Below are 24689 nucleotides of genomic sequence, written 5' to 3'. Positions count from 1 at the left end.
ACAACGAATCCTGTATATAATTTCTGTGTCAGAAGACAGCAGAAGCAAGACCACTGGACAGGTTAATTAAGCTTATTTGTCCGTACTGTTAGGGTTTAATTATTATAATTTCAGATATTTTCTAGCCCATCTCACTTAAAAATACTGTAACTTGTATTTCAAAAAGCTTGATTTTTGAGATTCTTTCTACATGAAATTATTTTGGTTTTTATACATTGATGCAGATAAGCAAGAGGACAGGAAAATAACAGATGTGTGCATCGATCAGCAACACACAGCATCACCGTTAAATGTGTTCCTTCCCTCAGTCTTCCTGGGTGCATTCATTCAGCATCCATGAAGCACACAGGCTCTGCCGGGACCCTGTCAGGCTCTGGGACACACAGACAAGTAAGTACCTGCCCCTGCCCCCAGCCACCCCTGGACCTCGGCAGGTAGACCGACATATAACAGGTAACCCCAGCACAGTGTGCTCAGCTCCAAGACAGCTTCCTTACCGCTAGGATATTTCATCCACCTTAAAAGAGAAGGGGAACAAAATATACTTAAGGTCAAAAGACTTAGGAAGACTTAAGAAAAATATCATGACCTTGGAAAGAAATGCCATAATGGGAATTAGGATCATGTAGGCTCTTTGTTCTCAGAAATATAAATGTCACCTTCCCGTGCAAAGGCTGTCTCCTTCCTGGCAGCACCTGCGGCACCTCAGCACCTTGTTTGGCTCCAGGTGCCTGCCTCTACCTGTTGCTCTGATTGGCCGGCTCTGCTTCCCTAGAAGGGGGTCACTTTCTGAGTTTGTCAGTTCCACTTCCACCCTTCTAACTTAACCTTGAAAAGACTCTCTCGGGGCTCAGTTATCAACAGAGGTGTTGCTAGCCCATCACTTACACAGGAACACACAGGAGAACCCCAGCGTAATGTCGCCAGGAGCAGTCCCCTGGGCGTCAGAGCCCGGTTCCCGAGGCGGCGGAGCAGCCCTGTGAGATAGCTGCTTCCCCAGTGCCTGGCTGCTCATCACGGGCCCTGAGGGAGGGCTGTATTGATTCAGAGAACCTGCGAGGGCTTGCTCCAGAGGCAGGGACAGGGGATTCCGCAGTAGAAACAAGCAGCTTTCACAATAGCCAATTAAACGAAGACATTACCCATGCCACGCCATTAGGCTGGCCCACTTAAGAACCACAATAAATCCAAGCTGTTTTAAAGGATGTACAAAGGGAGCCCCTCTGGCCCGCACCCAGGCTTGAAGATGAGAGGCCCCGCGCTCATTAAGGGCTGTTGGAGCAAGGCGAGTGGGAGGAGCCCTACATCTCCCACACTCTGGTTTTCCCAACCCCAGAAAGTTGCGCTCTGCATCACTGCCGGAATCAGATGGCACCTGCCTCCACTGCCACTCTTGTTCTTCCTCCTCCTCCAGCTCCTTCCCGGCCTGGGCCAATTTTCCTTCAGTGTCAGTCTCAGGAAGAGTGCACCTGAGAGCCCCAGGCGACAGAGCCGCGTGCGTACACGGAGAATCAGGAAGACTGTATCGCAGATGGAGACCAGGCTCTGCCCGAGTGCCAAGCAGTGACTTGGTGTCAGAAACTGCGTGAGGTCCTGAGGCCCAGGACCCATTCTCCACACTGTGCTCAAAGTCATCCCCCTGATTACCCTCCTCCGGCTCAAGAACTTCCCTCCTCTCTCTCACCACCGCTCTGATTGTGCTTCCTTCCTCTACCTCACAGGCACTTACCTTAGCTTCCCATTTCTCAAGAGTTGATCATTCTACCTGTGGGATCTCCCCACTGTGGGGAAGCCTTTGGCGTCCTTCTACGTCTCGGTCTGGTTTTCCCTCCCACACCTCTGCTATCACGCCTTTCCTTTTCTTATTGGAAATCTTATCATCTAGGGAGAGGAAGATGCCGTTTACCTTAAATCTCACATAACTCATTAAAATCTCATCTGGAAAAGAAGGTTGGAGGAGATTAAATCAAGGCTTAGTTTTATTCTGCCTTGCTTTTTTCTCAGTAGTGTCTGGGTGCAACTCTCTGTTCCCGATGGAAACACAGAGCCCCGAATCAGCTGTGTGTAGTGCTGCCAAGGAGCCTGGGACAGACACTGCCAGGACCCCAGCGGGTGGAGGCAGCTGCTGTGAGGGGCCCACCCACAGTACGCTCCAGAGGTGAGTGCAAAGGGCAGTGAATGAATCGGTGGCCAGTCTTGCACTGCAAGGGGTTTGTTTGGGTCAGACTGTAGCCTACCCTGGAGAGACACCCAGAATCCACGCTCTGTCCAGGGCTCGGAAGCAAGCACGAAAAGGCTGAGCTGTGCAGTTTGAGACCTGTGTCCACCTTCCCCAAGCTTTTGCACGCTTCTGCCATATGGACACAGGGCTCAGGAGGCACAGAGGAAAAAGCGGCAAATGTTCAGCACGCCACACATGTTAAACCTCAAAAGACCAACCTTCAAAGACTGTGCTGAGTGGTGTTGTTGTTTTTTTTTTTAAGATTTTTTTAATTTATTTATCTTTAGAGGGGAAGGGAAGGAGAGAGGGAGAGAAATATCAATGTATGGTTGCCTCTCGTGCGTCCCCTGCCGGGAACCGGGAACTGGCCTGCAACCCAGGCATGTGCCCTTGACTGGGAATCGAACCGCGATTGTGTGGTTTGCAGGCCCGCGCTCAATCCACTGAGCTATACCAGCCAGGGCCTGAGTGGTGTTTTAAAAAAATCATATCTCCCATCAGATTTTATGGAACCTGCTTAGCTCCTATTCATTCTTTCATCCTGTGCCGGAACCTGCCCTTGCCATTCATGGATGAAAAACTTCTGTCTTTGCTGCTGAGACTGTTGCCACCATCGCTGTCACAGCTGTGGACCTGTACTCCTCCAAAGCAGAGGCCAGAGACAGTGCCCTCCTTCTCTCCTGCTCCCTGCCAGCTTTTCAGTGGCCGCTCTCAGCTGCCCGCCAGCCCACCCTTCCTCTGGCCTCAGGCCTCAGGCTGCCAAGCTGCCTGTGGAGAACATGTGACTGTCTGCCAGCCTGGCCTCTGCCATCTGGCTCTGGTCATCGCCACTGGCATTAGGCCTGGCTGTGCCCCTCTCTCTTCCCGTGGTCACGCTGGGGAGCTCTGCTCTCCCCCTGAGTTTGTCTGCCATACTTCATCCCTAACAATAACAGGGCCGGACTCCAGCGACCGTGTGCAAACAGCTTCCATCAACTCACTCAGTGTTTGGGGCTCTGCCTGCTGCTCCCACAGCTGCTGCTGCCATGAGTACTTGGTTTGAGCTGCGGCTGCCAGCCTGCCTGGTCACTGTGGTTTGGGACACTTGTGAAGCAAAATGCCAAAGGCGCTCAGGGAAGTGGCTGTATCACTCGTCCACCCCCGCTCAAACTTCTGAGGAAAAGATAATCTCTCATATCTATGGATTGGGAACAAGGACTTTTTAGGTTGTTCTAGAATTCCTGAAGTCATCTGATATTATTTTAAACTCTTCACATGTTATTTTTTACCTTCTTTATTAGTTTTCTATTTCTGTAGTAAGAAATTACCATCCCCTAGTGACTTGAAACAACACACATTTGTAACCTTACTGTGCGGCAGGTGGGCGGAGTCTGATACGGGTTCCACTGCGCTAAAGTCACGGTGTCGGCGGGGCTGCCTTCCCTTCGCCAAGTAACGCGACGCATTCACAGGTCCTGAGCCTTGTGTGCAGATATCTTTAGAGAGTGACATTTCTACCCACCACAGCTTCTTTTTCTAAAATCCTCATCTGAGAATATTTTTAATGGTTTTTAGAGTGAGAGGCAAAGAGAAAAGAAGGGAGAGAGAGAAAATATCCATGCGAGACAGATAAGCATCTATGGCTGCCTCTCGTACATGCCTCGATTGGGGACTGCACGCACACAGACTGGGAATCGAATCCGCGTCCATGTGCCCTGACTGGGAATCAGACTTGCAAGCTTTTGGGTATGGGGCGATGCTCCAACCAACTGAGCCACACCGGCCACAGCTCCACCACTACTTCTGTTTTCTCTTCCTTCTTTTCTCTCAGTCTTAAAAATTTTTTTCAGCATGGCAGGTCATTTCTAAAATATATGATGGGGCCAGAGCCAGGGCCAAGGTCTCCTGAGAAGGTGATAGAGATAGAGTACATTTAGGGGCACCAAAAAGATCCGTGCCCCTGAAAGACTGACCCACCAGCCTGCCCCTGACCCAGAAACTCACTTTGCCATTAGAGTTCAGTTTGAGTTAATATTTTCATTGAGCCGTTATCTTCAAAATGCCAGTATAATCTAAACTCCCACCTAGGGATAATTAACATTAACAAGTGCCTATTCTGTGCCAGCAAATTTAATAGCTTTGATCTCCTGAATCTTCTCAGGATCCCTGATACAGACCAACTGGCTGTTCAAAATAGTCAAGTCCTGTGAGCAGGGCCACAGAATGGGCGGGTGGAGACCAGTGGAGTCAGCCAGCCTGACAGGAGCTCCCCTTTCCTGCCGCACACTTCCATACACTCAGCAGGAAGAGCATGCGTTGACTTTAACACATTTTTTGGTTGGTATTATCTGATACACGTGTTCCACATATGGGCCTATTAATATCATTCTGAAGACCAGGATCCTGAAAGTCTATCGAGCTAGTTTTGAGGTTGTTTGAGGAAACTGAAAGAAAAGATATGGATAATGGGGCCACTTCAGTGGAGGGCCAGCTGAGCAGGAGGAGAAGAGGCAGGCCTCGGGTATTCCAGGTTCACAGGGTCGCACTTTGCCACAGAGAGGGCCTCAGAAGGACACTCGTGGGGAAGGACCAGGAGGAGGGATGACAATAAAACCTTTGATGGGCTTCCGTGGCTGTCTACGTACGAATGCAGCCCACAGTTCTTAACTAGATTTCCTACTTTCTCTAATTTTCAGTATTTTATATTTTTTTTCCTATTTTTTAAAAAATAAAATGCAATAATGCACAGTTATTGTTCCACAACTATGGCCTGGGTCAGGGTATGTGGTAAATGAGGACAGGAAGAAAACCAGGGTAGGTGAATAGGCATTGCCTGGTTTCTCTCTCATATGCATTTGCCTGAAAGTCAATGCATACCACAGACTGCCTAGACTGTATGCAAAGAACTACTCTTTTAGGGTCTGAATCTCAGAGTTTGAACAAAGCACTTTATTAAGAAAGAAAAATCTCATAAATTGTACCATTAGGATAGCGGGGCAGAAATTACTTATTTTTCCATAGATGTATATTTCTCCTAGAGTATTTTAAAACTTATCAAAACATAACCTTGTACTCTCTTAATTCTGGTCTATTATCATTAGGATTGAAGTCTTTGAGAACACCAAAATTATTAACTGAATCACCTGAACAGGAGGGGAAGATACCACCCAATACAATCTTTGCAATATTTGTGATCTCTCTTTTTGAGCATGGAATTGGTTCTAAACTACTCCCACGATTCTTAGTATCTTCATCTCTTTGCATGAACTCAACTTGCTTATGGCTCCCACCATTTTTTGAGCAGATGAACAGGAACAAAACACAAAAACCTCACCTGTAAGGTATAAGAGAGTTTGCCTTCCAGCGGCCTTGACTTTCACATCAACTGGTCATGACCAGCATTTGATTCCACATCAATGCTTCTAAATGGCTAAATTGAAGCTTTTGAATCTCAGGCAATCATTTTTGCCCCCAGGATTAACAAAACTTGGGGAAATTGTTATGAAAGTTGCTGAACTTAAGGTTACGGAGGGAAAGATAAAAGAGTACAGCAGGGTTGTTTGAAACTAATATGGTGGCCTCATTCCCCCGACCGTGGACAATATAAGCCATAGCACATATGACAATAGGAGGGAATTAGCATTCTCGCTGTGTTCAGCTCCGGACACTGCCTTTGTCTAATAGCCCTCCAGACTGTGGGGTCCTTAGCCCTGGGAGTACTCCACTGGCCTTCCCTCTCTGCTCGAGTCCAACACTCTAGGGAGGTTTCTGACATTCAGAAATGATTCCCAGTCCACAGCAGTAACTGTAAGAAAATAGTGAGTCTGGGGAGACCCGCGTTGAAGAGATGGAGGTGGTAGAAAAATCTGAGTGGAACACAAACGAGAAGGGGGGGGCCCTCCTTATTAGAGCCCAGCCTGGGTTAGAAGAGGCTGAAGTAAAAGGTTTGAAGGGTCAGGGACAGCAGCTGAGCAAGCGTCCCTTGGGGGGTTCAATTAAAATTAGGTCATTGCTAAACACGAGGGGCCGAGATGCAATCGGAGACTTTAGGAGAGGGGGAGAGACTTGGCTGAAGTGCTCTGTGAAAGTTGGCAAGTCAAGAAGAGATAAATGAAAAGATTGTGGAGAAGCCGGGGAAGTGAAGCTTGGGGCAGGTATCTTGAGATTATAATAGACTCAATTAGCAATTTATGATTATTTTAGAACAACTCAACAGCCTCAAAGAAGTCAAGGGCGTGTTCCTTCGGAGTCTTCATTAGCTGTGGAAATTAGGAAAACCTTCAGCAGTTCCAGATGGCAAGACATTTGAATGGGAGTGAGTTCCCTTGTCAATATGGGTATGAGCAGAGTTTTTGGACCAGGAGACCACAAAAGGTTAATGAAGTTCTTCCTTAAGAACTAAGGGCAGCTTGCATGCACTGTGTGTGAGAGACGGAAGGTCAGATGGTTGTGGTCAGAAAAGGACAGGCTCACAGGTGGAGATCTTGGCAGGCGGAGATCGTGGTGCAGTTGCTCATGAGGATAAATGCAAGGCAGGGGTGTCCAACCTGTGGCCCTCGGGCCACATGCAGCCCTGGGTGGCTGTGAATGCAGCCCAACACAAAATCGTAAATTTACTTAAAACATTATGAGATTATTTTGAGATTACGTGTCGCTATTTTTTTAATGTGTGGCCCTAGACAACTCTTCTTCCAGTGTGACCTAGAGATGCCAAAAGGTTGGACACCCGTGCACAGCATGCCCGCACTGGTGGGTAGATAATGTGAGATGATCTGAAGTCTACTAGAATAAATTTGGGCAAAGGAACAGTAATTAAGAGGCAACTTTGAACTTGAGAGGATGCTGGGAATAAAATGAGTGGAAAGAAAGACCATGAGGCAGGCACTGCTAGCGTAGGAATATCCAGGTTGGGTAAAAGTAGGTTCACAGTTGTAAGTACGTAAAACACAAGAGTTTACTCTTTTATTATTTATTAATTCTTATATTACTTTCCATATAGACAACTGTGAAGCTACTTTTGCCTCACACTGTATAGAGCCTTCTGCTGCATAGTAAGGCACTGAATAGAGTAATGAATAGCAGAATAAATAACAACAGGACAGAGAACCAGCTCATACAGTACAGCGATGTCCCGGAGGTGCTCACAGGCTATGAGAAGGGTTGGCGCTTTCACCTCTTGGCCTTGTGCTTAGTTCAGTGGGTGTGATCCTCACTGTAGGGGTTGGGAGGTGTGGCATGTTCCTTGGAAGATCCATCCGTAGTTAACGTGAACAGGTCAAGGAATGGGAAAGACAATGACTTGAGGATGTAGGAAAGGTTTTCCTTAGTAGGATAAAGTTTCAAAAAGATCTGTGATAGGGTTTTGGATAATCGTGACTAAGCTTTGCTTCACTACGGCATTACCCAATACGTGCTAAAAATAAATACACAAACAAAAACCAATACCTAGACCAGTTAGATGAGAACTTTTGGGTTGAGATCCCAGGGCTAGTCTTTAAAAACTCCCCACCTGATTTCTATGTGTATGGGACAAAGAACTACTGGTTTTGGAAGAGCGTCAGCGAGGAGAAGAGTGAGGGAGAAGAAGGAGGAGGTACTTGGAAGGGGAGATGGGAAAGGCAGCATTTGCGGACGACAAACATAAGGTAGGAAGCAGGAATACGGGAGAGAGACTGGGAGGAAGCATTAGCAGGCAAGGTGCCCCCAAAGCATGACTGAAGTAATGGAGGGCCTTTTTCTGAGTTTATCTGACCCATGTTTCTGATTCCAGAGTCTGGGGTCTGCGGCGGGGCTGGCTAGGCTGAACTAATTGTCTCCGTTAGAAAGTTGGATAGACAGCTCACCTGGTAACTAAGATTGGGGAATTTCTCATTATTAAAAGGCCATGAGGTACAAGAAAGCTTATCCATTATTCATGGTTGTTTTAGGCTAAGTGCTGGATCCCCAGACGCTGAGAATTTGTAAATGTCTACTTGGAACGCACTGAACACAATACAAACTGCACTTGGGTTGTTTTTGCTGCTTAAACCTGTTCGTCAGTCTTTCTCGGTGTTGACCACTAATTAATTAAGTAATCAAATTATTTTATAAAATATTACTTTCGTTTGCCTGGATTCGTGTGTGTCTTTTGGGAAGAAAGGTTACGAGTGTAAGAACTATGTGTGTGAATATAAAATACATGTATCAAACATTTCAAAGATGATGTAGATCTCGTATAGTATGCCTTTTTGCAATGATCTGTCTTGGAATTGTTCAAAAGATGTGCCTTAATCAGACCCTATGGCTCCTCCACAAAGCCTAAGAAGAAGGTAAGCCTAGGATGATTTCTATCCTGACAGCACCTTAGAAGTATCACATTTGCAAAGAATATAAAAGAAATAACCGCAGGCTTTATGCTTGAGCTGTGTGTTCACATCATTTATTCAACATCAGAAACTCCTACAGGCGGGACCGTCAGACATACATCCAGTGACGGACTCTGTCTCCTTCCCTTCATGGACCCGACCCGCCACACTCAGTTTTCATGACCCAGAAATACCCTCCGGAGAGAAACCCCAGAGAGAGATAACCCTGATTTTCAGAAAAATTGTTTCCCCTGGCTTCCTTGACACATGTTTCTTCCACTCCTCGTCTTCTCTGGGTGCTCATCCTTCAGAAGCTCCTTTCCTGGATGCCTTTCATCTTCCCTTATAATAGCTGGGCTCCCCTCAGTCCCCATGTTCTAAGGAGTGGCTCTCTGAGAAACCTACTTCAGGGCTGGAGAGTCCAGACTGCAGCCAGATGCCTGGGCATGAAGCTTATGCTCTCCACTCAGTAGCTGTGTGACCTAGAGCAACTTGCTTAACCTTTCTGTGCCTGGGATCGCACTTCTGTAAAATGGGGATAATTATCTTATGGAGTTATTAGAAAGATTATACAACCTAATAAAAACTATTTAGAATTGTGCCTGGCATAATTCTTGGTCATGCTTATTATTTTTATTATTGGTCATGCTTATTATTTTTATTATTATTTTCTCCCTCTAAGCCCCACTGATACTCTCTCAGATCACTGTGAATGACAACGATCAACATACCATTGGTTTTTTAGTCTCTGTGTCAGGATCCACTCTCGGTTTAGAAAGCACACCATATTTCTATCCCTTGGGCATCTTTGTCCTGATGTATAATTCATATCTCTAACTCAATACTCCCAAAGCAAAGGCACCATATCCACACCCCAAAGCCCCCTGCCCCCCTGCGTTTGCTACTGGTACTTGAGGCGGACTTGATCTCTTGCCCACACATTCAGTGTCCGTCACCACGCCCTGCAAGGGCCACTTACTCAGAACCTTTCTCACCTGCTCTCCTCTGCTCACGCCTCTGTCATCACCCCAGGCCTGCACTGTTTTTCTTCTTAACTTGCTTCAACTTTTCCATTGACATCAGACTAATGTTTTTAACATATATTTCCTATCACATCTTTCTTCTACTTAAATCTCTCCAGTGACTCTCTGTTGACTCAAGAAACTGAATCTCAACTGCTCTATCTGGCCATCAAGCTTCATCCTAAAAGAATTCCCACCTTTCATTCTAATATTCCCCCAGGGAGTCTGTATGTAGTGTTCCCTCTGTTTATTCATGCTGTTCCCTTCACCCAAAAATCGTGTATTTTTTCCCATTATGGCTGGTCAAGCCATATTTCCTACTAGGGCCAATATCAAATGTTAGCTGCTTCTCAGATTTCCTCAAAATAATATCATGCTTTCCTCAAACTTCCATAGAACTTTGCATACACCTAGAGCACTCATCACACACTGACTTGTCTCCTAGTCCTTGGTGTGCTTCTTTTATTCCTCCTTCTAGATTGTAACTTCTTCAAAGGCTCTAAAGTTTCAAATGGGATGAATGAATGGCAATAATAGCACCAGGTATTAAGCTCATTTATTCTGGAAAGCAGCAGCCTGTTGTCAAATGCTAACCCTCTTCCTTGCCGTCCTCATAAAAAGAATGGGAAAGCATATAAATGCAGTAGCACACCAGAGGAACATACAGTGTGAGCAATTACTCCAATTCTTTTTATAAGAACACAGCTGAGATAAACATGCAAGCAGATTATTTACCATCCATGGGTCTCGGTGCCAAATTCTCCCTTCTAAATTTTTCACTAAAGGAAATCAAGAAAGATAAACAAAAGGAGCCCTTCGGAGGAATCAGCGTAATGGAAACAGCTCGTCTATCAGCATGGACTCAGAGAAATGTCTGATTTTTTAAATTGCATCTTTTGGGACCAAGCACTGTGTTCACACACTGGGGCACACACACACACATGCATTTTCTCTAGGTGAGTGCAGCCACACCAAACCTTGGCTTTAGTGTGAAGGCCAAAAGGGCAAGCCTGGCAGGACCCACCTACCTTCAGGGCATCTTGGGTGTCATCCAGGCAATAGACTCGGACGCTGTACTCTAGGGAGGAGCAGCAGAGTGGCCCAAAGATGGCCAGCTTCAGGCGCTTCGCAGCAGCTTTGGTGGTGGACTGGCCCACGAGGGCGTAGGTGCTGAGGTTCTCTGTGAGGAGGTGGCAGGCCTCCGGGTCCAGCTGAATGTAGCAGGGCGTGGTGAAGTTTTCCTCTCCCACCACCACCACATCCTGCGGGAGAAGAGGGAAGGGGCGGGGCTGAGACCCCGAGAGCCTGCCGGCAGCCCTGAGGGTGACCAACGGTTGTGGGTGGAGCAGGACTTCTGAATTTTGGTGATCAATTTTCCTGCTCTTTTTTTCTTACTCAGGCTTTATGATACCTCGTTTTCCATCCTTAGTCATTATCTCCCTTACTTCTCTTGCCGTTATATGGCTTATGTCCTTTACTTAGATGCCATTTATTTAACATGTTTTGATCTTCTGAGAATCTGCATTACTAAAATCTACGTAAAATTCTAAAACAAATTCGTGAATTATCCTTTTAACTTCACCGCAGATGTGTTTATTATGTTTATGAAAATTTGATGTTTTAATCTCTAAATTTCTTACTGAAACCAAAAGTGCTATTTTATTTCAATGCCATTATAGCATAGTCAGGTTTTCCCCCTCCAAACTATAGGAGTTTGAAAATAATTAGAAGAAATGAAGGAATTACACGATACCATTCTTCTACATTCTTCCAAACTCACTCACCTATTACTTCCCAAAGCAATACACTACTTTCCTTCAATAATTTGGGCTGCTGGACTCTACGGAAGCAAACTCCATGCCTTTAAGACCAGTTTCTCTGCTATTTTTCATGCAAGGTTTTGAACAGCCTATCCTTTTAGATTTTGAAAATATTTAGCAAGAAACAAAATTAAGTGGACGTGATGAATTTTGTGAAAATAGTTACTAACTCAGCCAAGTTTTGATTTATCCAAATGACTCAGGCCACAGGAAAAAACCACCTGAAAGACCTTGCACAAATTCCATAAACCAAGGTCACATGCCACATGCTTTCCAGGGCATCCAGGTAATAGGCGTGTGTGAAGCAGGACGGACAGACTCAGTAAGAAATGGTGGTGACTGTGGTAAAGCAGAGCACGGGCCTGTCTGAACAACTTGCTTAGTCTCCTTTTGGCTTCCGCCCATTGCAGCTTCGCAGAAATGCGGGCCCAGGGAGCACATGACCTGGAATTTTTCAAGAGAAGCTGGGACTTCAGATTTTTTATGTGAATCTTCCTACTTAATAAATTCAAATTAAAAACATGCTGTGGGAGAAATAAAATACGTGTGTGGGTACGACTCACCCTCTGCATTCGCCACATCATTCCCACAGAGGCAGGACCTGTATCTGCTTTGCCTCCCCCTGCATGTCAGGGGGCCCAGCTCATGGCGGGCAAATGGTTATGTATCCAAAACTATGAATAAATGTGTCATCCTAAATTGAGTTTCTGGGGCTGGACAAAGATATGAAAGAAGTAGGCTCCTTGGGTGGTTATGAGTTAGGCCTAGCAACATGGTCTGAGCTCGAGGGAGAGCTGCATTTTCATGGCATCCATGAATCGTTCCTTCAGCTGAACCTGTACTCAAAGACGGAGTTCAGACTGAACCAGGAAAAGGAGGAAGATGCTCAGCACCTCTGGGTTTGCCTCAGCCCCCAGAGGACATTGGGAAGGATGCTGCTGTCTCCAGCAGGGTGAGGACATGCCCTGAGCATCATCTAATAAAGGCATATGACAGAAAGCCTCCCAGAAGATCGGTCAAGAATAAAGATGCCCCATGTCCCTGTCCCCAGTAGGAGTACTTTCATATGCATTGTCCTTTCTCTCTCACTCTGCTCTGCTCACCTTTTGGTTTCTTTATTATTACTATTGATGTTATTGTTATTACTCAAAGTATTATTATTCAAATTATCCAGACCAAGACAGGGTACTAGGGTATTAGGCAGAAAATTGTGCAAATAATTTGGAATTACTTGAGACTGAGACTTTGGAATGTTTGGGGGGTAAATCATGTGCAGTTTAATGGAACTGAAGGAAGAGTTAGTTAAGTCTGGTGTTCACATAAAATTCACATCCCTAGACTTCGGTCCTGGACTTGAGATCCTCTGCCAGGAGCGCTGCCCTCCGGTGGCTAAAGGAGAGCGTGTCCACAGAAGGTCCCTCCAGGTAACACGCGCCATACCCGGCTGCTGTTCTATCTAGCTCTAACCGCACTTTTCCCTAAAATATTAGGTTCGTGAATATTTATGCATATTTTTCAAAATATGATATGTAATCACAAAATAGATAACATATAGATTGGATACTTGTCTTTGTAATGATTACACAAAAATACAGGGGCAGCTTTTAAAATTATTTGCTATTTTTTTTTGTTAACATATTCCTGAAATATGCTTTCCTGAGAATAATCTAAAATGTAATTTTTACTTGGCTCTTTTCCATTTAAACAATAGATGCTGTTTATTCCGGGGATATTATGAAAATATACAAAGGGATACAAATATTCAAGGGATAGTCATGAAAATATATGAAGTTTTTAAAAGGTGGCAGGGGTTAAACACCTTTTGAAAATCTTCATGCTAAACATAACAAATCCTATTGCACTTAACTAACTGTAGGACAGATGCTAACGAAAGATTCTGATGTCTAGAACAGGATTTGCTTGAGGCACTGTCACTGAGAAGTCCTGAGGACAAGAGCCACAAGGACGCGAGACGCCGGAGGTGTTCTTCATCCCAGTGGGGTTCAGAAGACTGTTGCTGTTTCCCAGGTCAGGTTCAGAGGGACTAGATTCCCAGGACTTGTTTGCAATTAAGTGCCTAATGCTCTCTGACCCAGGTGCCACAATTCTCTACTTGCAAATTTAAAATATATGTATTTCTCTTCCCAAGATTTGGATGTATATTCCAAAATGGACTCATGTAAGACTCCTAAGTACATGTTCTCTACTCTATGCTTGACCATGATTTTCTGTGTCTATCAGTAAATGGATAAAGCATTCAGTAAACAGTCTGTCAGTCTGTCTTTCCCCCTTCTGGCCTCTCTCTCTCTCCTCTTTTTGTCCCACCTGCACACTTTTTCATTTTTAGTGTAAGATAAAATTCCATCCATATTTTGCTTTAAAAAATAAAAGCCTTCCCATGGTTGCTCCCGCTTATCTGCATGGATTACTCCTGCATTCCATCTTTATCGCAAGAGAAGCTCACCTCCCACTGGCCCTGTGCTGCCTGGTTCTTGAGCTGTATCTTCCAGTCTTCGGTATTAGGGTCCGCGCAGTGATGCACAGTGAGGATGATGGGGCGGGTCAGCAGGGCTCCCGGAGGCCCACAGCTCACCACGGGGGTCAAGAGCGTCTGAGTGTCCTCCATGGGCGGCCTAGGACAGCAGAGAACAGCATCAGTGACATTTCCATAGTATTTGTGTATATGTACTCTTTGAGATTTTAGATCTAAAACTTGAACAAATAGTTTCTTTTGGGAGTTTTTTTTGGGGGGGGGAGTGGTTAAGGCAGAGCCACATTAGAAGACATACTCTTTGTTCTAAGACCTTGATCTTGCATGACTGGAGGTCTCCATGATAATGTGGGTCTGCCAGACCCTCTTGAATCCCCTCCCCTCAGGTACAGGTCCCCCTTTGGTGACCTCCCCTGACTCCAGGCACAATTTCAGGATGGAACGAGAAGAAGCACAGCCCCTCTTATGAAGTTACATAACCATGTGTTCTGATAACACTTGCCGTTGCTCTCACAGTGGGTTTAAGTACTTTTGTCTTTCTGGGAACTAACTTGAAAAATACTTCAATAAAATCACTGCAGAATAGGGATGCCCTAGAGCTAAATTTCTTCCAAATGAGTTTCAGGAATAATTCAGGCTAGTATAGCAAACTCATTCTGTCAAAAGTGACCAGACAGAATACAGAATTATATTTCTGTAGCAATTTAAAATGGAATCTCTTTGTATACTTTATCCTATGAGTGCCTGGATGGAAAGAACCTTAAAGATCCAAAATCTTTATTTCACATTTTAAAAATAAATTGCCTTAAATACTTTCCCTAAGAAGGCTGTAATCACCAAACCAATGGATGAACGAACCCACGTTATCAGATGGCCTGTGAGGCAGTCCGTGCTCACAAGGTGTGGAGCAGGTCACCTGAAGCCTCACAGCCCCAGTGCCGGGACCGAACCGGTGCCTGCTCAGTGACAGGTCTCGAAAGTGTGCTGTCAGATAATGTGGGTATGGAATCACTGACTCAGAACTTTAGAGGAGGAAGAACCCTTGTGGTCAATAAGTACCACCTTCTGTCCAAAACAGGAGCTTCTGTGCAATATGCTGACGTGTGGTGTGTGCTTTTGACACATCCAAAATTGCAGTCCACTACTACCAAGGACCACCTCGTCTATGACCAACTCACATTTACAACAGTTCTTCCTTAAAATGAACAGGATCTTCCTTCCCCACCCTTCTTTCCACATGTCCATGATCTGCCTCCTCTCCACTTTGGCATGAAAATCTTTCAAATATTTAAGGATTGTTATGAGACCAAATATCCTCTCAATTCCTCAAATTTTTAACTTCATCTAGAAAATAATGATTTCCAGATCTCTCCTTATAGTTCTATCTTCACTTTATATAGATGTCTGGCAGTGTTTCAATGTCTTCACTAAAGTGGGGCGTCTTGAAATAAATGTAATGTTCAACTACACAGTCAAGGAGACCGCTGTTTTTTTTTTTTAAATTTGAAATACGTAGTTTTATCAATGGCTCACAAAATTGGTGCCTTAGATTATTCTCAATCAAGTAATTATGAATATTAATTAGCAAGCTTGAGTTGGATGGGAAAATGGAGATGATATGGTTAAGCATTTCCTTTATAAAATGAGGCGATAAAGCCGCGAAAAGGCTGAGCAATCTGTTCAACTAACCACTCTGTGCATTTCTAATCTGGAAAGCTCTTTGGATAAATCTCTATAGTTATGTGATCTCAATGATGATGGCTTTTGAACCTATGTACAGTAATTTATATTTAGCTATTAATTTCACCTTAATGGTGTCAGGGAAAATTTCAGGACATCTATGTCTTAATGCTATGTCTTTCCTCCAAATATTGGCTGTCTTACCCAGTCTTTCGTCCTCCATAAATCTGACATGCCTGCTGTTTATGTCCTCATTGCACTCACTGATAAGATCATAATACAAGAATACGGCAAAGACAGAGATCTTTTCAAGGACACCGCTGGAAACGTCTCTCCAGTCTAACATCAATGCTTTTGAGTTATTTAGCTCAGCCAAATATAAATCCATTAAATTGTGCATTGTCTATTTCATATCTTTCCATTTCATTCCTATGGATATTGCAAGGGACATACCAAATTCCTCTGTTATGGCAATGGCCACTTGAAATGGATTTTTCTCTAGTCTTTACCTATGGTTTTCATATTAAGTACTACATAATCTAGAAGTTAGCTTATATCTGTGGCCTCATTTAACACTCAGTGAGTGAAAGCAGTTATGACTGTTTTGCTTGTTTTCAAGGCTGTTGGAAACCGTTCTCTGTGGAGCTCTATGTTTTAGTGTGTTCCTGACTATGTTTTCAAGGCAATAGCCTAGCACATGCCTTGGAAGACGAAGCCTGCGCTTATCCCCGGAGCAAACGGCTGACTGTCTACCGCCCATTACGAAAGGCTCAGGGGCCCTAAGCCCAGGGGACCTTCCCTGAAATACAACCACTGAGTGTGTAGGTGTTCGACTCTCTTGGCATCACTGTCTCAGCGTCGGGGCTCAGGGAACTGGCACAAAAATGATAATACTCTGGGTAGTGCTATTGATCTGAGTAATAACTGCACTTGGTCTCGGACCGGGATTCTCGTGCCATCTATCAGCTTTCACAAAACTGGCAGCCAACTTGATAGCTCACGAGTAAGGTTAAATCTCAGAGATCCTCTAGTTCTTGACAATTATTATTATCAGTTCTGAGGACTCAATTAAAATTTAGCATATCCCTCCCTTAATAAAATTTGGCTATCACTGCTTCCTCCCTCGTTCTAAAATTTTACTAGAATCTCACCAACTAATGGGTTTGTTTTCCCCTCTACGTAGAAAAGCAAAACATTTTTTGACTCCTTTTAGTCTTTTCATATTTCCATTCTCACTGGATAACAATATAGCCTTATTAATCTGAAGTGATCAAAGTAGTCGGAACTATACTTGTATTTTGGAGTCTTAATGTGGTTGGCAGCTTGAGAACTCATTTCTATCCCCTTTGCCCTCACCTCCATTTCCTCTTAACCCGGTTTTTCCTCCTTCCTTCCAGTCTGCAATTCATTCTCTTAGATCACGAGTAAAGTTTTACTTTCACTGTGTCTTAGTGAGTCTTAGACCATCTGCCCAGAGTTGTTTCAATTCTGCTTTTCCTACCCGAGGAGGCAGGGGGATCAATGATCGCATTTCCCTGGGCACCACACTTATCTTTGAGTTACAAGTATACCTTAAGCATTAAGCTTTTAAAAAAATACACTTTATGTCATTTAATTTTTGATTGAATTTATTGGGGTGACATTGGTTAGTAAAATTATATAGGTTTCAGGTGTACACTTCCATAACACATCAACCTTATCTTGTCCTGTGTGTTTACCCCCCCAAGTCAAGTCTCCTTCCATCACCATTCATTCCTCTTATACCCTCTCCCACCTCCTCCCACCCCTCCTTTCCTCTGGTAATCACCATGCTGTTGCCTGTGTCTATGGAGTGTTAGACTTTTAAGGAAGGAAACGAAAGTGGAAACCATTTCAAGTGGTCCTTGCAATACAGTTGGGGATTGGAAACATCTGTCTCTCAGTCTGCCGTTAGCAGCCCGCGGTGCTGGAGGCAGGAGGAGGAGGGGTTCTTTTCATCACTGAGTTGGAACAGAAGGGAGGAGACTCCCGCTGGGCCAGGGAGCTGTCAGCCCTGCGCTCTCCGAGCACACCCCTGGCATGCAATATTGATGGGTGCCATTCCTGGAGGAGGGATAGGAAGAGGAGGAAGGGGCAGTAGGTGTCAAAAGAATTTATTAACCCAGCGAGGTGCAAAGAATGTAATGAATAGGGAAGTAGTGGAGTGAAATTCATAACAGCGAATGAAAACCAAAGAAGAATAATGATAAAATTTTTTTGTGTGTGGTTTCAAGATGAAAGAAATATTGTTGAAATTAGAAACATTTCCCAACATTTATGGAAAGAGTGACTTAGGGATGGTTAAGATGTTCCAAAGGGCAGAGTGTTTAAATTTGAATTTTCTTTATTTATATAAAGAGATGGCATTAAAATCCATTAAATAAAAATAGTAGAAAATAAATATAAATAAGTCTGATTCATGTGATTGCAGACAAGGGTTTGACACTTTTACATTATGTGTTATCCAAGCTATTTAAGCAAACATTGTGTAAATATTAATTGCAGATGATATGGAAATGAATGCAAAGCAAAAATTAGCTGCAAAAGCAGCAATTAAGTAGAAATTCAGTAATGAACACCGATTAATAGTTTAAAACCTTTTCTAAGTCCAACAGCAATAATATCAGGGTAAATGCCGGATGGGCTCTGAGGCCTATAGAACAAGCTCTCCAACGGGAGTTTTCATTTCCTGTCCGATTTTCTCATCTTCTTGCTGTTATCGGTGAGGAGAACTTCTCCTACACAGAAGTACATAATTTACAAAACTTTCACAAAAGCAATTGCGTTTGCTGCTCACAGCGCACCTGTAAGGTAGTTGGGATAAATATTTATGTTACTACTTTTCCAGAAGAGGAAACTACAACCTGGAGATATTAACAAACTTGCCTACGGCCGCCCAGTTAGTCAGAGGCCAAGCTAGAATTCATAGTCATTTGGTTTCTTTCACATAATGGTGCATTTTGTGTTGCTTCTTTGGGTTTAGGGCCTTGAGAAATTTTTTGCTTGTTGAAAAGAAGCTGTGTCCATCCACCTCTGTATGAAGTGGAGATGCCTGCTATTAACACGCAGGTCTCTGGTCCCTCGGAAAGGCACCCACGCTAGGCTCAGTTGCCTTTTAAAGCACATAGTTTCACATATAACTGGCAACTTGAACCATTATTTAAACTCTAGGTATCTGACTAGGAATATCTTATTCAGTTGCTATGAAAAGTTTAATTGAGGGGGGGTGGGGGAAGGAAGCTGTTCTCAAGGTGTGCCGCCATTTCCCTGGACAGGCCAAAATCTATCCCCAGATTAAGAGAATGGTAAAAATATCATGTTCTGGACTGAGCTACTGAATCCTTGTGTAATTATTTACTTAATTTATACCTGGACTTTATACCACCTCCTTACATTGAGGGACACTAACAGAGGCAGCCCTATGAAACAAAATATTGTTTTCAATTTAAGAATATTGTTCATTGTATTAACAAAATGTCTTCTTTATGAAGAACCACAGGGAAATCATTGAGCTTCTTCCAGGAATATTTTTTTTCCTCATTGACACACGGATCTTATAACTAATAAGTTCCAAAATAGTAAATTCATGACCTATTATCAGAAATATGCCTGGAATTGCACCAAGTATTTTATCTCCTAACAGCTCACTCAACTTGATCTTACCTTTTTTAATCTTATTTTTCCCATTTTTTAAATCCACCTATTGAAGTATTTTTCTCCCATTGAAGACTGTGTTTTCACAAACCACCTTGAATCATTTCTTTAAGTATGATTTCAATAAATAAACATTTCAGAAAACAGTAAGAGAAGGTTTAAATATGCCTGGACTCATCTTCCTTCCCCCTGTTCCTTTAGTCTCTTTATAGCTGTTCCTTCAAAGGAGAAATTTAGGGCACTAATTAAAAGGAGAATACCCTGTGTTTCACTGAGAAACAGCGTCAACTACTGTTTTCAAAGTTCCAAACAACATGTTCAAATAAATGAAAACTACCTACTATATAATTAGCTACATAAAAGATTTCGGGCCCACTATCCCCAAACATTACTATTTATATTCTGTAAATATATATAATAGTTTTAATTGTCTTACTACTAACTCATGCTCTACACTCTTCCTACTGGGATTTCATCCTAAAAAACAAACCCAAAGACCATACATATCCTGCAGTTGACAAATCCGATAATTTTAAAATCATTATTCTTTTTCTACATTTTAATTTTAATAACTCCCCTGTCAATTACTTCCTCCATCTTGCAACTCTCTTTACCTTTGATTGTTCCCCATGACACTCAGAAGCACACATTCTTCCGTTTAAAATATTTATTTGAGGAGCCACTATGTGTAAAGCACCATGCAGGATGCAAATTCTTTTCCTTTCGTGTTCTATTTTGCTCATCACAACCAAACCGCACATAGGAATATACCCCAAAGCTGGTTCCCCAGTTCTCTTTCTTCTTCTGCGCTTTTTCTCTGGGACGGTCCGCTCACTGGTGTCTTCCCACCCGCGTCTTTAGCATGAATCTGGTACCCCCTCTCGTACACGCTGTGCCCACCTAACTCAGAATGTCCTTGCCCCTCTTGGACCAGTTGCTGCTTCTGACCCTTTCATTTTCACAGTGCCCAAAGCTGGACACCTAAGTATATATTCCACGTGGTTTCGCATCACTTTGAACCAGCTGTGAAACACTTTTTCTTCTGAAATACAGTTGACTTTCCATCCACCAGACTCGAGCCTGGCTCTGTGCTGGCTCCTCACACCTAAATCACTGCCACAGCCCAGCTAGGTCCCCAGGTCCGGGGGCGGGGGGAGGGGCTTCCGTTCCCTCCACCAGTTCACCCTGCACACCGTCAGGGGAACAACCCTTAAAAAGCACTGTTATTCCTGTAGCACTTGGCTGCTCAAAGACTTTCCACCCCCTGTAGTTTATACAGAAGTTCTATTTGCCTTCATATTTAGAAGGTCTAAATTGATTTTTTGATCTTTTGAGAAAACTGCTAGGCAAGTGCAGAGTTAAGTATAGAGAAAGGGAACATTAATGTTCACATCTTCAATTCAAATTGTTTTTCAATAAGAAATGATAACGGGTAAAATTTCAGTCTAAGTGAGGCTCATTTTTTTAGAAAATGCTACTGGAAATAAGGCCAAAAGTCCCATGTGAGCGTCCTTAATCGTGGAAATTGTGTCCACAAGGGCGCCAAAGGCTGTGCAGCCTTCCCAACGGTCTGTGGAGCGGGGGAGGTGGACCTCGTGGGCACAGCCCCGCAGCTCTGCTCCTGCTTGGTCAGAGGCAAGCTCGTGCCACCCCTGCAGCTCATTTCGGCTGCTCATCTGCCATTCTGCTTTCTCTCAGAGCCTACTCGGTGATGACAAGGCCCCTCCTTGTCACAGTCACTATGCCACATGTAATTAAGTTCACGCCTCCCTTTAGAAGGTTCATGTCAGCACATGACCAGCTGGATCCCATCCAGCTGGAAAAACACCCAGTTCTGGATATAATAAAGGGAATCAGAGAGAAGGTAAATGGAGGAAAATAGTCAGAATTTTCCCATAAATGCCTTGGAGAAACATTCATATCTCCTGGTGTCCTCACAGTGTCTTCTCGGCAAGAAGTAATCTCTCACATCATGTGGGGGTCGAAGGGTCTTAGTGAGCAACAGGAAGACACTGTGTTCCAGAATGCACGAATGAGAAGGTAGAGGCTTGGCTTGTGCACGGGTGGGACGGAGGACGGACAGCACATGAGATAGAGTGGAGGAGCTTTGTGGTGAGATAACCCGGGTGTGAATTCTGCTTTTGCTCTGCCTTTAACTGTGAAGCAGTGGCTATGCAACTTCCTTTCCCTGAACTTAGTTTTTTTTTTACCTTTTAAGTGGAGTTCATCATAACTTGCAGAGTAGTAATGAAGGACAAGTGAAACTCAAAGTATGCTGAAATAAGGGTAGTTATGCTTTGAACCATATCCTAAAACACATCTTTGTCATTGTGATTTTACAAGAGAAAACCCATCTGGTTCACAACGGAAAATTAGCAAAGAGAGGAACTTTCTCATTTATTAGAGAAAGTTAACTTTTTGTGTTTGTTCCTTGTTTCATGGGCTGTTGTGCCTATGTTCTTCTGAGATCTTGAGGTTTCTCTAGCTTCATTTTGATAAAGAGAACATCTTTGATGCACACCAAATTCAATAGAATAATGCCCTCTGCACTTAGCTTCGGGTGGTAGGCATGGCAAGGAGGGATTTTCTTTCCTTTTCATTAGAGTCAAAGGCAGAGAAACCTAAAAGCAGAAGTGTCCAGCTTTATCAACTTTCTGCTTGCTCTCGCTTTCATCTAAAATGTACTGGCTCAACTGTGGGAAGGAAAGCTGGGGGAGGCAGGTGAGTGCATGCCTCTTTCAGCTTCAGCCTCGCCCTGCAGCAGCCCCTTCAGGCTGGATCTTCAGCTAAAGATAATGCTGATCAGATGCAAAATAAGAGACCACGGACAACCTCACTGCTTCTCAGCATAAAGAACAACCAATATTCATTTCTGTTTAGACAAAATGCCCATGTTGGCCTGGCCTTGAGAGATGGAAGTACTTAGTACTAACCTTGACTCTGGACAAGAGAAAGAAGAAGAAAAACACAAAGGGATCTGGGAGCTTGCTAATCCTCATTTCTGCTCCTGCAAAACAAGGGCTCTCTGGGCCCCTGAGTATTACTTTGCATTGAGAATGAAAAAATGAATATTTGATGTGAGTAAATACAAGCCTTTTAGTGATTTTCTGCTGCTCAAATTTAAGGCATGGATAATGCTCAAGGAATTTTATTATTTCCTCAGATAGGCTAGTGTTTATGTAGGGAAAGCAGACCACTTGAAGGAGAAATGTCCTGGGCCCTGCAGATTATCAATATCAGTATCTCCACCTGCAAACATGATGAAAGAGCTTTTTGGCTACTGAGGAAGAGCAAAAATGGATGTTTTTCTGAGCATGAGAGAGGGGAAGAGAAAAGGTATAATGTGTTATAATGGCAACCTGATTCTACATTTGTCACTAATGCTTTGTATTCAGAGCTCAGGACTACAGAGCTGATGCCTTTTCCCTTGGGAAAAAACAGGGCAAATTACATGTAAGAATCATTATTTCAACAACATCTTTTATTTCAAGGTCTATGTACTTCAGAAACATTCGCCAGTCAGTCCTTTAAAGCACTATTTAACACAGGCACTTTATGTGGGGACTAAGCAAGAAATACCATGCATCATTTTGTTTGAGGCCAGACTTAAAATTGAATTTAGGATGTCTAAACCCCTCTTGTAAATTTCACTTAGAATAACTCCACCTTTATGATTATCACACATTTGAAACACAATGTTTCAATTCATTCCAGTTTTAATCAACCCCACCTCCATTTAGAAAGGCTCAGTTTACAGGTGGTAAACATTCACAGAAAGAAGAATCTGCAGGTGAGAATACAGTGCTAGGCTGAGGTGGGGGTGACAGGTCAGGGGTCAGGGTTTGTCTAATTCTTGGGACCTTCAACTGCATATTGGGGAAAGGTTGGATTCTTGAGTCAGGCCACGTGAGGCTGATGTCACGTGTCCACCCACTGATCTCTCTAGATAGTCTATGGGTCCCATTTCTATGTCTCGCAGGACCATCTATAGATCATGTTTATGGACATTTTTTTTCAGCTAATACGGCCAGTGATCCACTTGGGAGGAGATCTCTGGCTTTCTGCCCATAGCCCATATGCAAGATCTGCCAAAGGGTCTGCAAACCCAAAGATAAAGAGAAGTAAAAATCGACCTGTTAGAGGTCCAGGGAAACAAGGCTGTGCCAGACACATGGTGTTCAAGGCAAAAATCCGGTGGGTTTATTATTTCTATTGTGCAATTCCCTCCCAAGTCAGACATTGATAAAGCGAAGTGCACCCAAGGAGCCCATTTACCTCATATGTTCTTTCCTGTGCACAGTCACGTACATTTCGTACACTCTCCCCTGGGGAACGGCCCCGGCGGGAATCAGCAAGCTCACTCCTGAGGAGTAGAAGAGAGAAGAAGTCACGTGAGACTTACACATCAAAGGGAAGCTTCACAGGGTGTTTCTGAAGCTGTGAAAGAGAACAAGGTTTTGTAGCCATGTAGCTACAAGCCTGCTTTTTCTCTAAAGACGTGTAAATATTCACGGCTGCCCTGCTTTTCTTCCTTGTTGGTCTTACTTGTTACCACAGCTTTCTCTGAACTGTTTCGGAATTAAAGAAACGATGTGACTGTTCAAACTCTTGGTTTATTTAAGGAATAGACAGATTGTCCCACTGTTGTTTTCCTTGTCAAAGGAAGGAAAGACCAACAACTGCTCTTAAAGTGTCAAATGGCTGTACTGATGCATTGTTCCTAATTTTAAAAAATTAAAAGATTGGAAGTCAGAGAAATACTAACTTCAACAATATGAAAAAGCATTTATTTCTAAAATATTCAGTCAACATCAGTGATTCCGTTACAAAAGAGGCAGTGATGAAGGGCCCCTTTCATCATACATAACTCCAGAAAGCGAACAGTCCCGCTGGTTGCAGTCCCAACCCTTCCAGCAGGTTTTTAGCCAGTTGCTAACGAGTGCCATTGCGTAGGACTATTGGATTTGACCCCTGTTCCAGTTAACTGTACCCATAGCAGTGGTTTGCAACTTGAGCTTGCCTTAGAATCACCCAGAGGACTTGCTAAAATATGGATTACAAGATTCTGCCCCCAGAGTTTCTGATTTTATAGCTCTCACAAAAGTATACATTTTTGTAGCTCTAGCAAGCTGCCAGGTGATGCCAATGACAGTGGCTGCGGACCACACTGTTAAAAACGCTGGGCTGCTCCCCTGCAGTGTCATCCCAGGGGGATAACGCAGGGGGCGGGGCGGCAATCAAGATACCTGGGGTCATGATTTCACGATTTTTAAAAAAAATTATTTATTTATCTTTAGAGGGGAAGGGAAGGAGAGAGGGAGAGAAATACCAATGTATGGTTGCCTCTCGTGCATCCCCTGCTGGGAACTGGCCTGCAACCCAGGCATGTGCCCTGACTGGGAATTGAACTGCGATCGTCTAGTTCGCAGGCCCGCGCTCAATCCACTGAGCCATACCAGC

At 43.8% G+C, this 24689-nt stretch overlaps 1 protein-coding gene across 1 annotated transcript in view; it reads right to left on the bottom strand.

The window, feature by feature from the left end:
* UNC5C (unc-5 netrin receptor C) overlaps positions 1–24689 on the bottom strand; it is a 215534-nt gene that overhangs the window by 16345 nt on the left and 174500 nt on the right. Inside the window, exons 12-14 of the mRNA XM_037046158.1 lie at positions 23505–23592; positions 13851–14019; positions 10595–10828 (exon numbers count right to left, since the gene is read on the bottom strand). Coding sequence (XP_036902053.1) covers positions 10595–10828; positions 13851–14019; positions 23505–23592 — 491 coding nt within the window. The remainder of the gene's footprint in view (positions 1–10594; positions 10829–13850; positions 14020–23504; positions 23593–24689) is intronic.

Source organism: Sturnira hondurensis, unplaced genomic scaffold, assembly GCF_014824575.4.
Source record: "Sturnira hondurensis isolate 20B ecotype Veracruz unplaced genomic scaffold, ASM1482457v3 Scaffold0004998, whole genome shotgun sequence".
NCBI classification, from domain to species: Eukaryota; Metazoa; Chordata; class Mammalia; order Chiroptera; family Phyllostomidae; genus Sturnira; species Sturnira hondurensis.
Note: the sequence above shows the minus strand (reverse complement) of the source record. Positions and strands in the feature narration are given on the sequence as shown.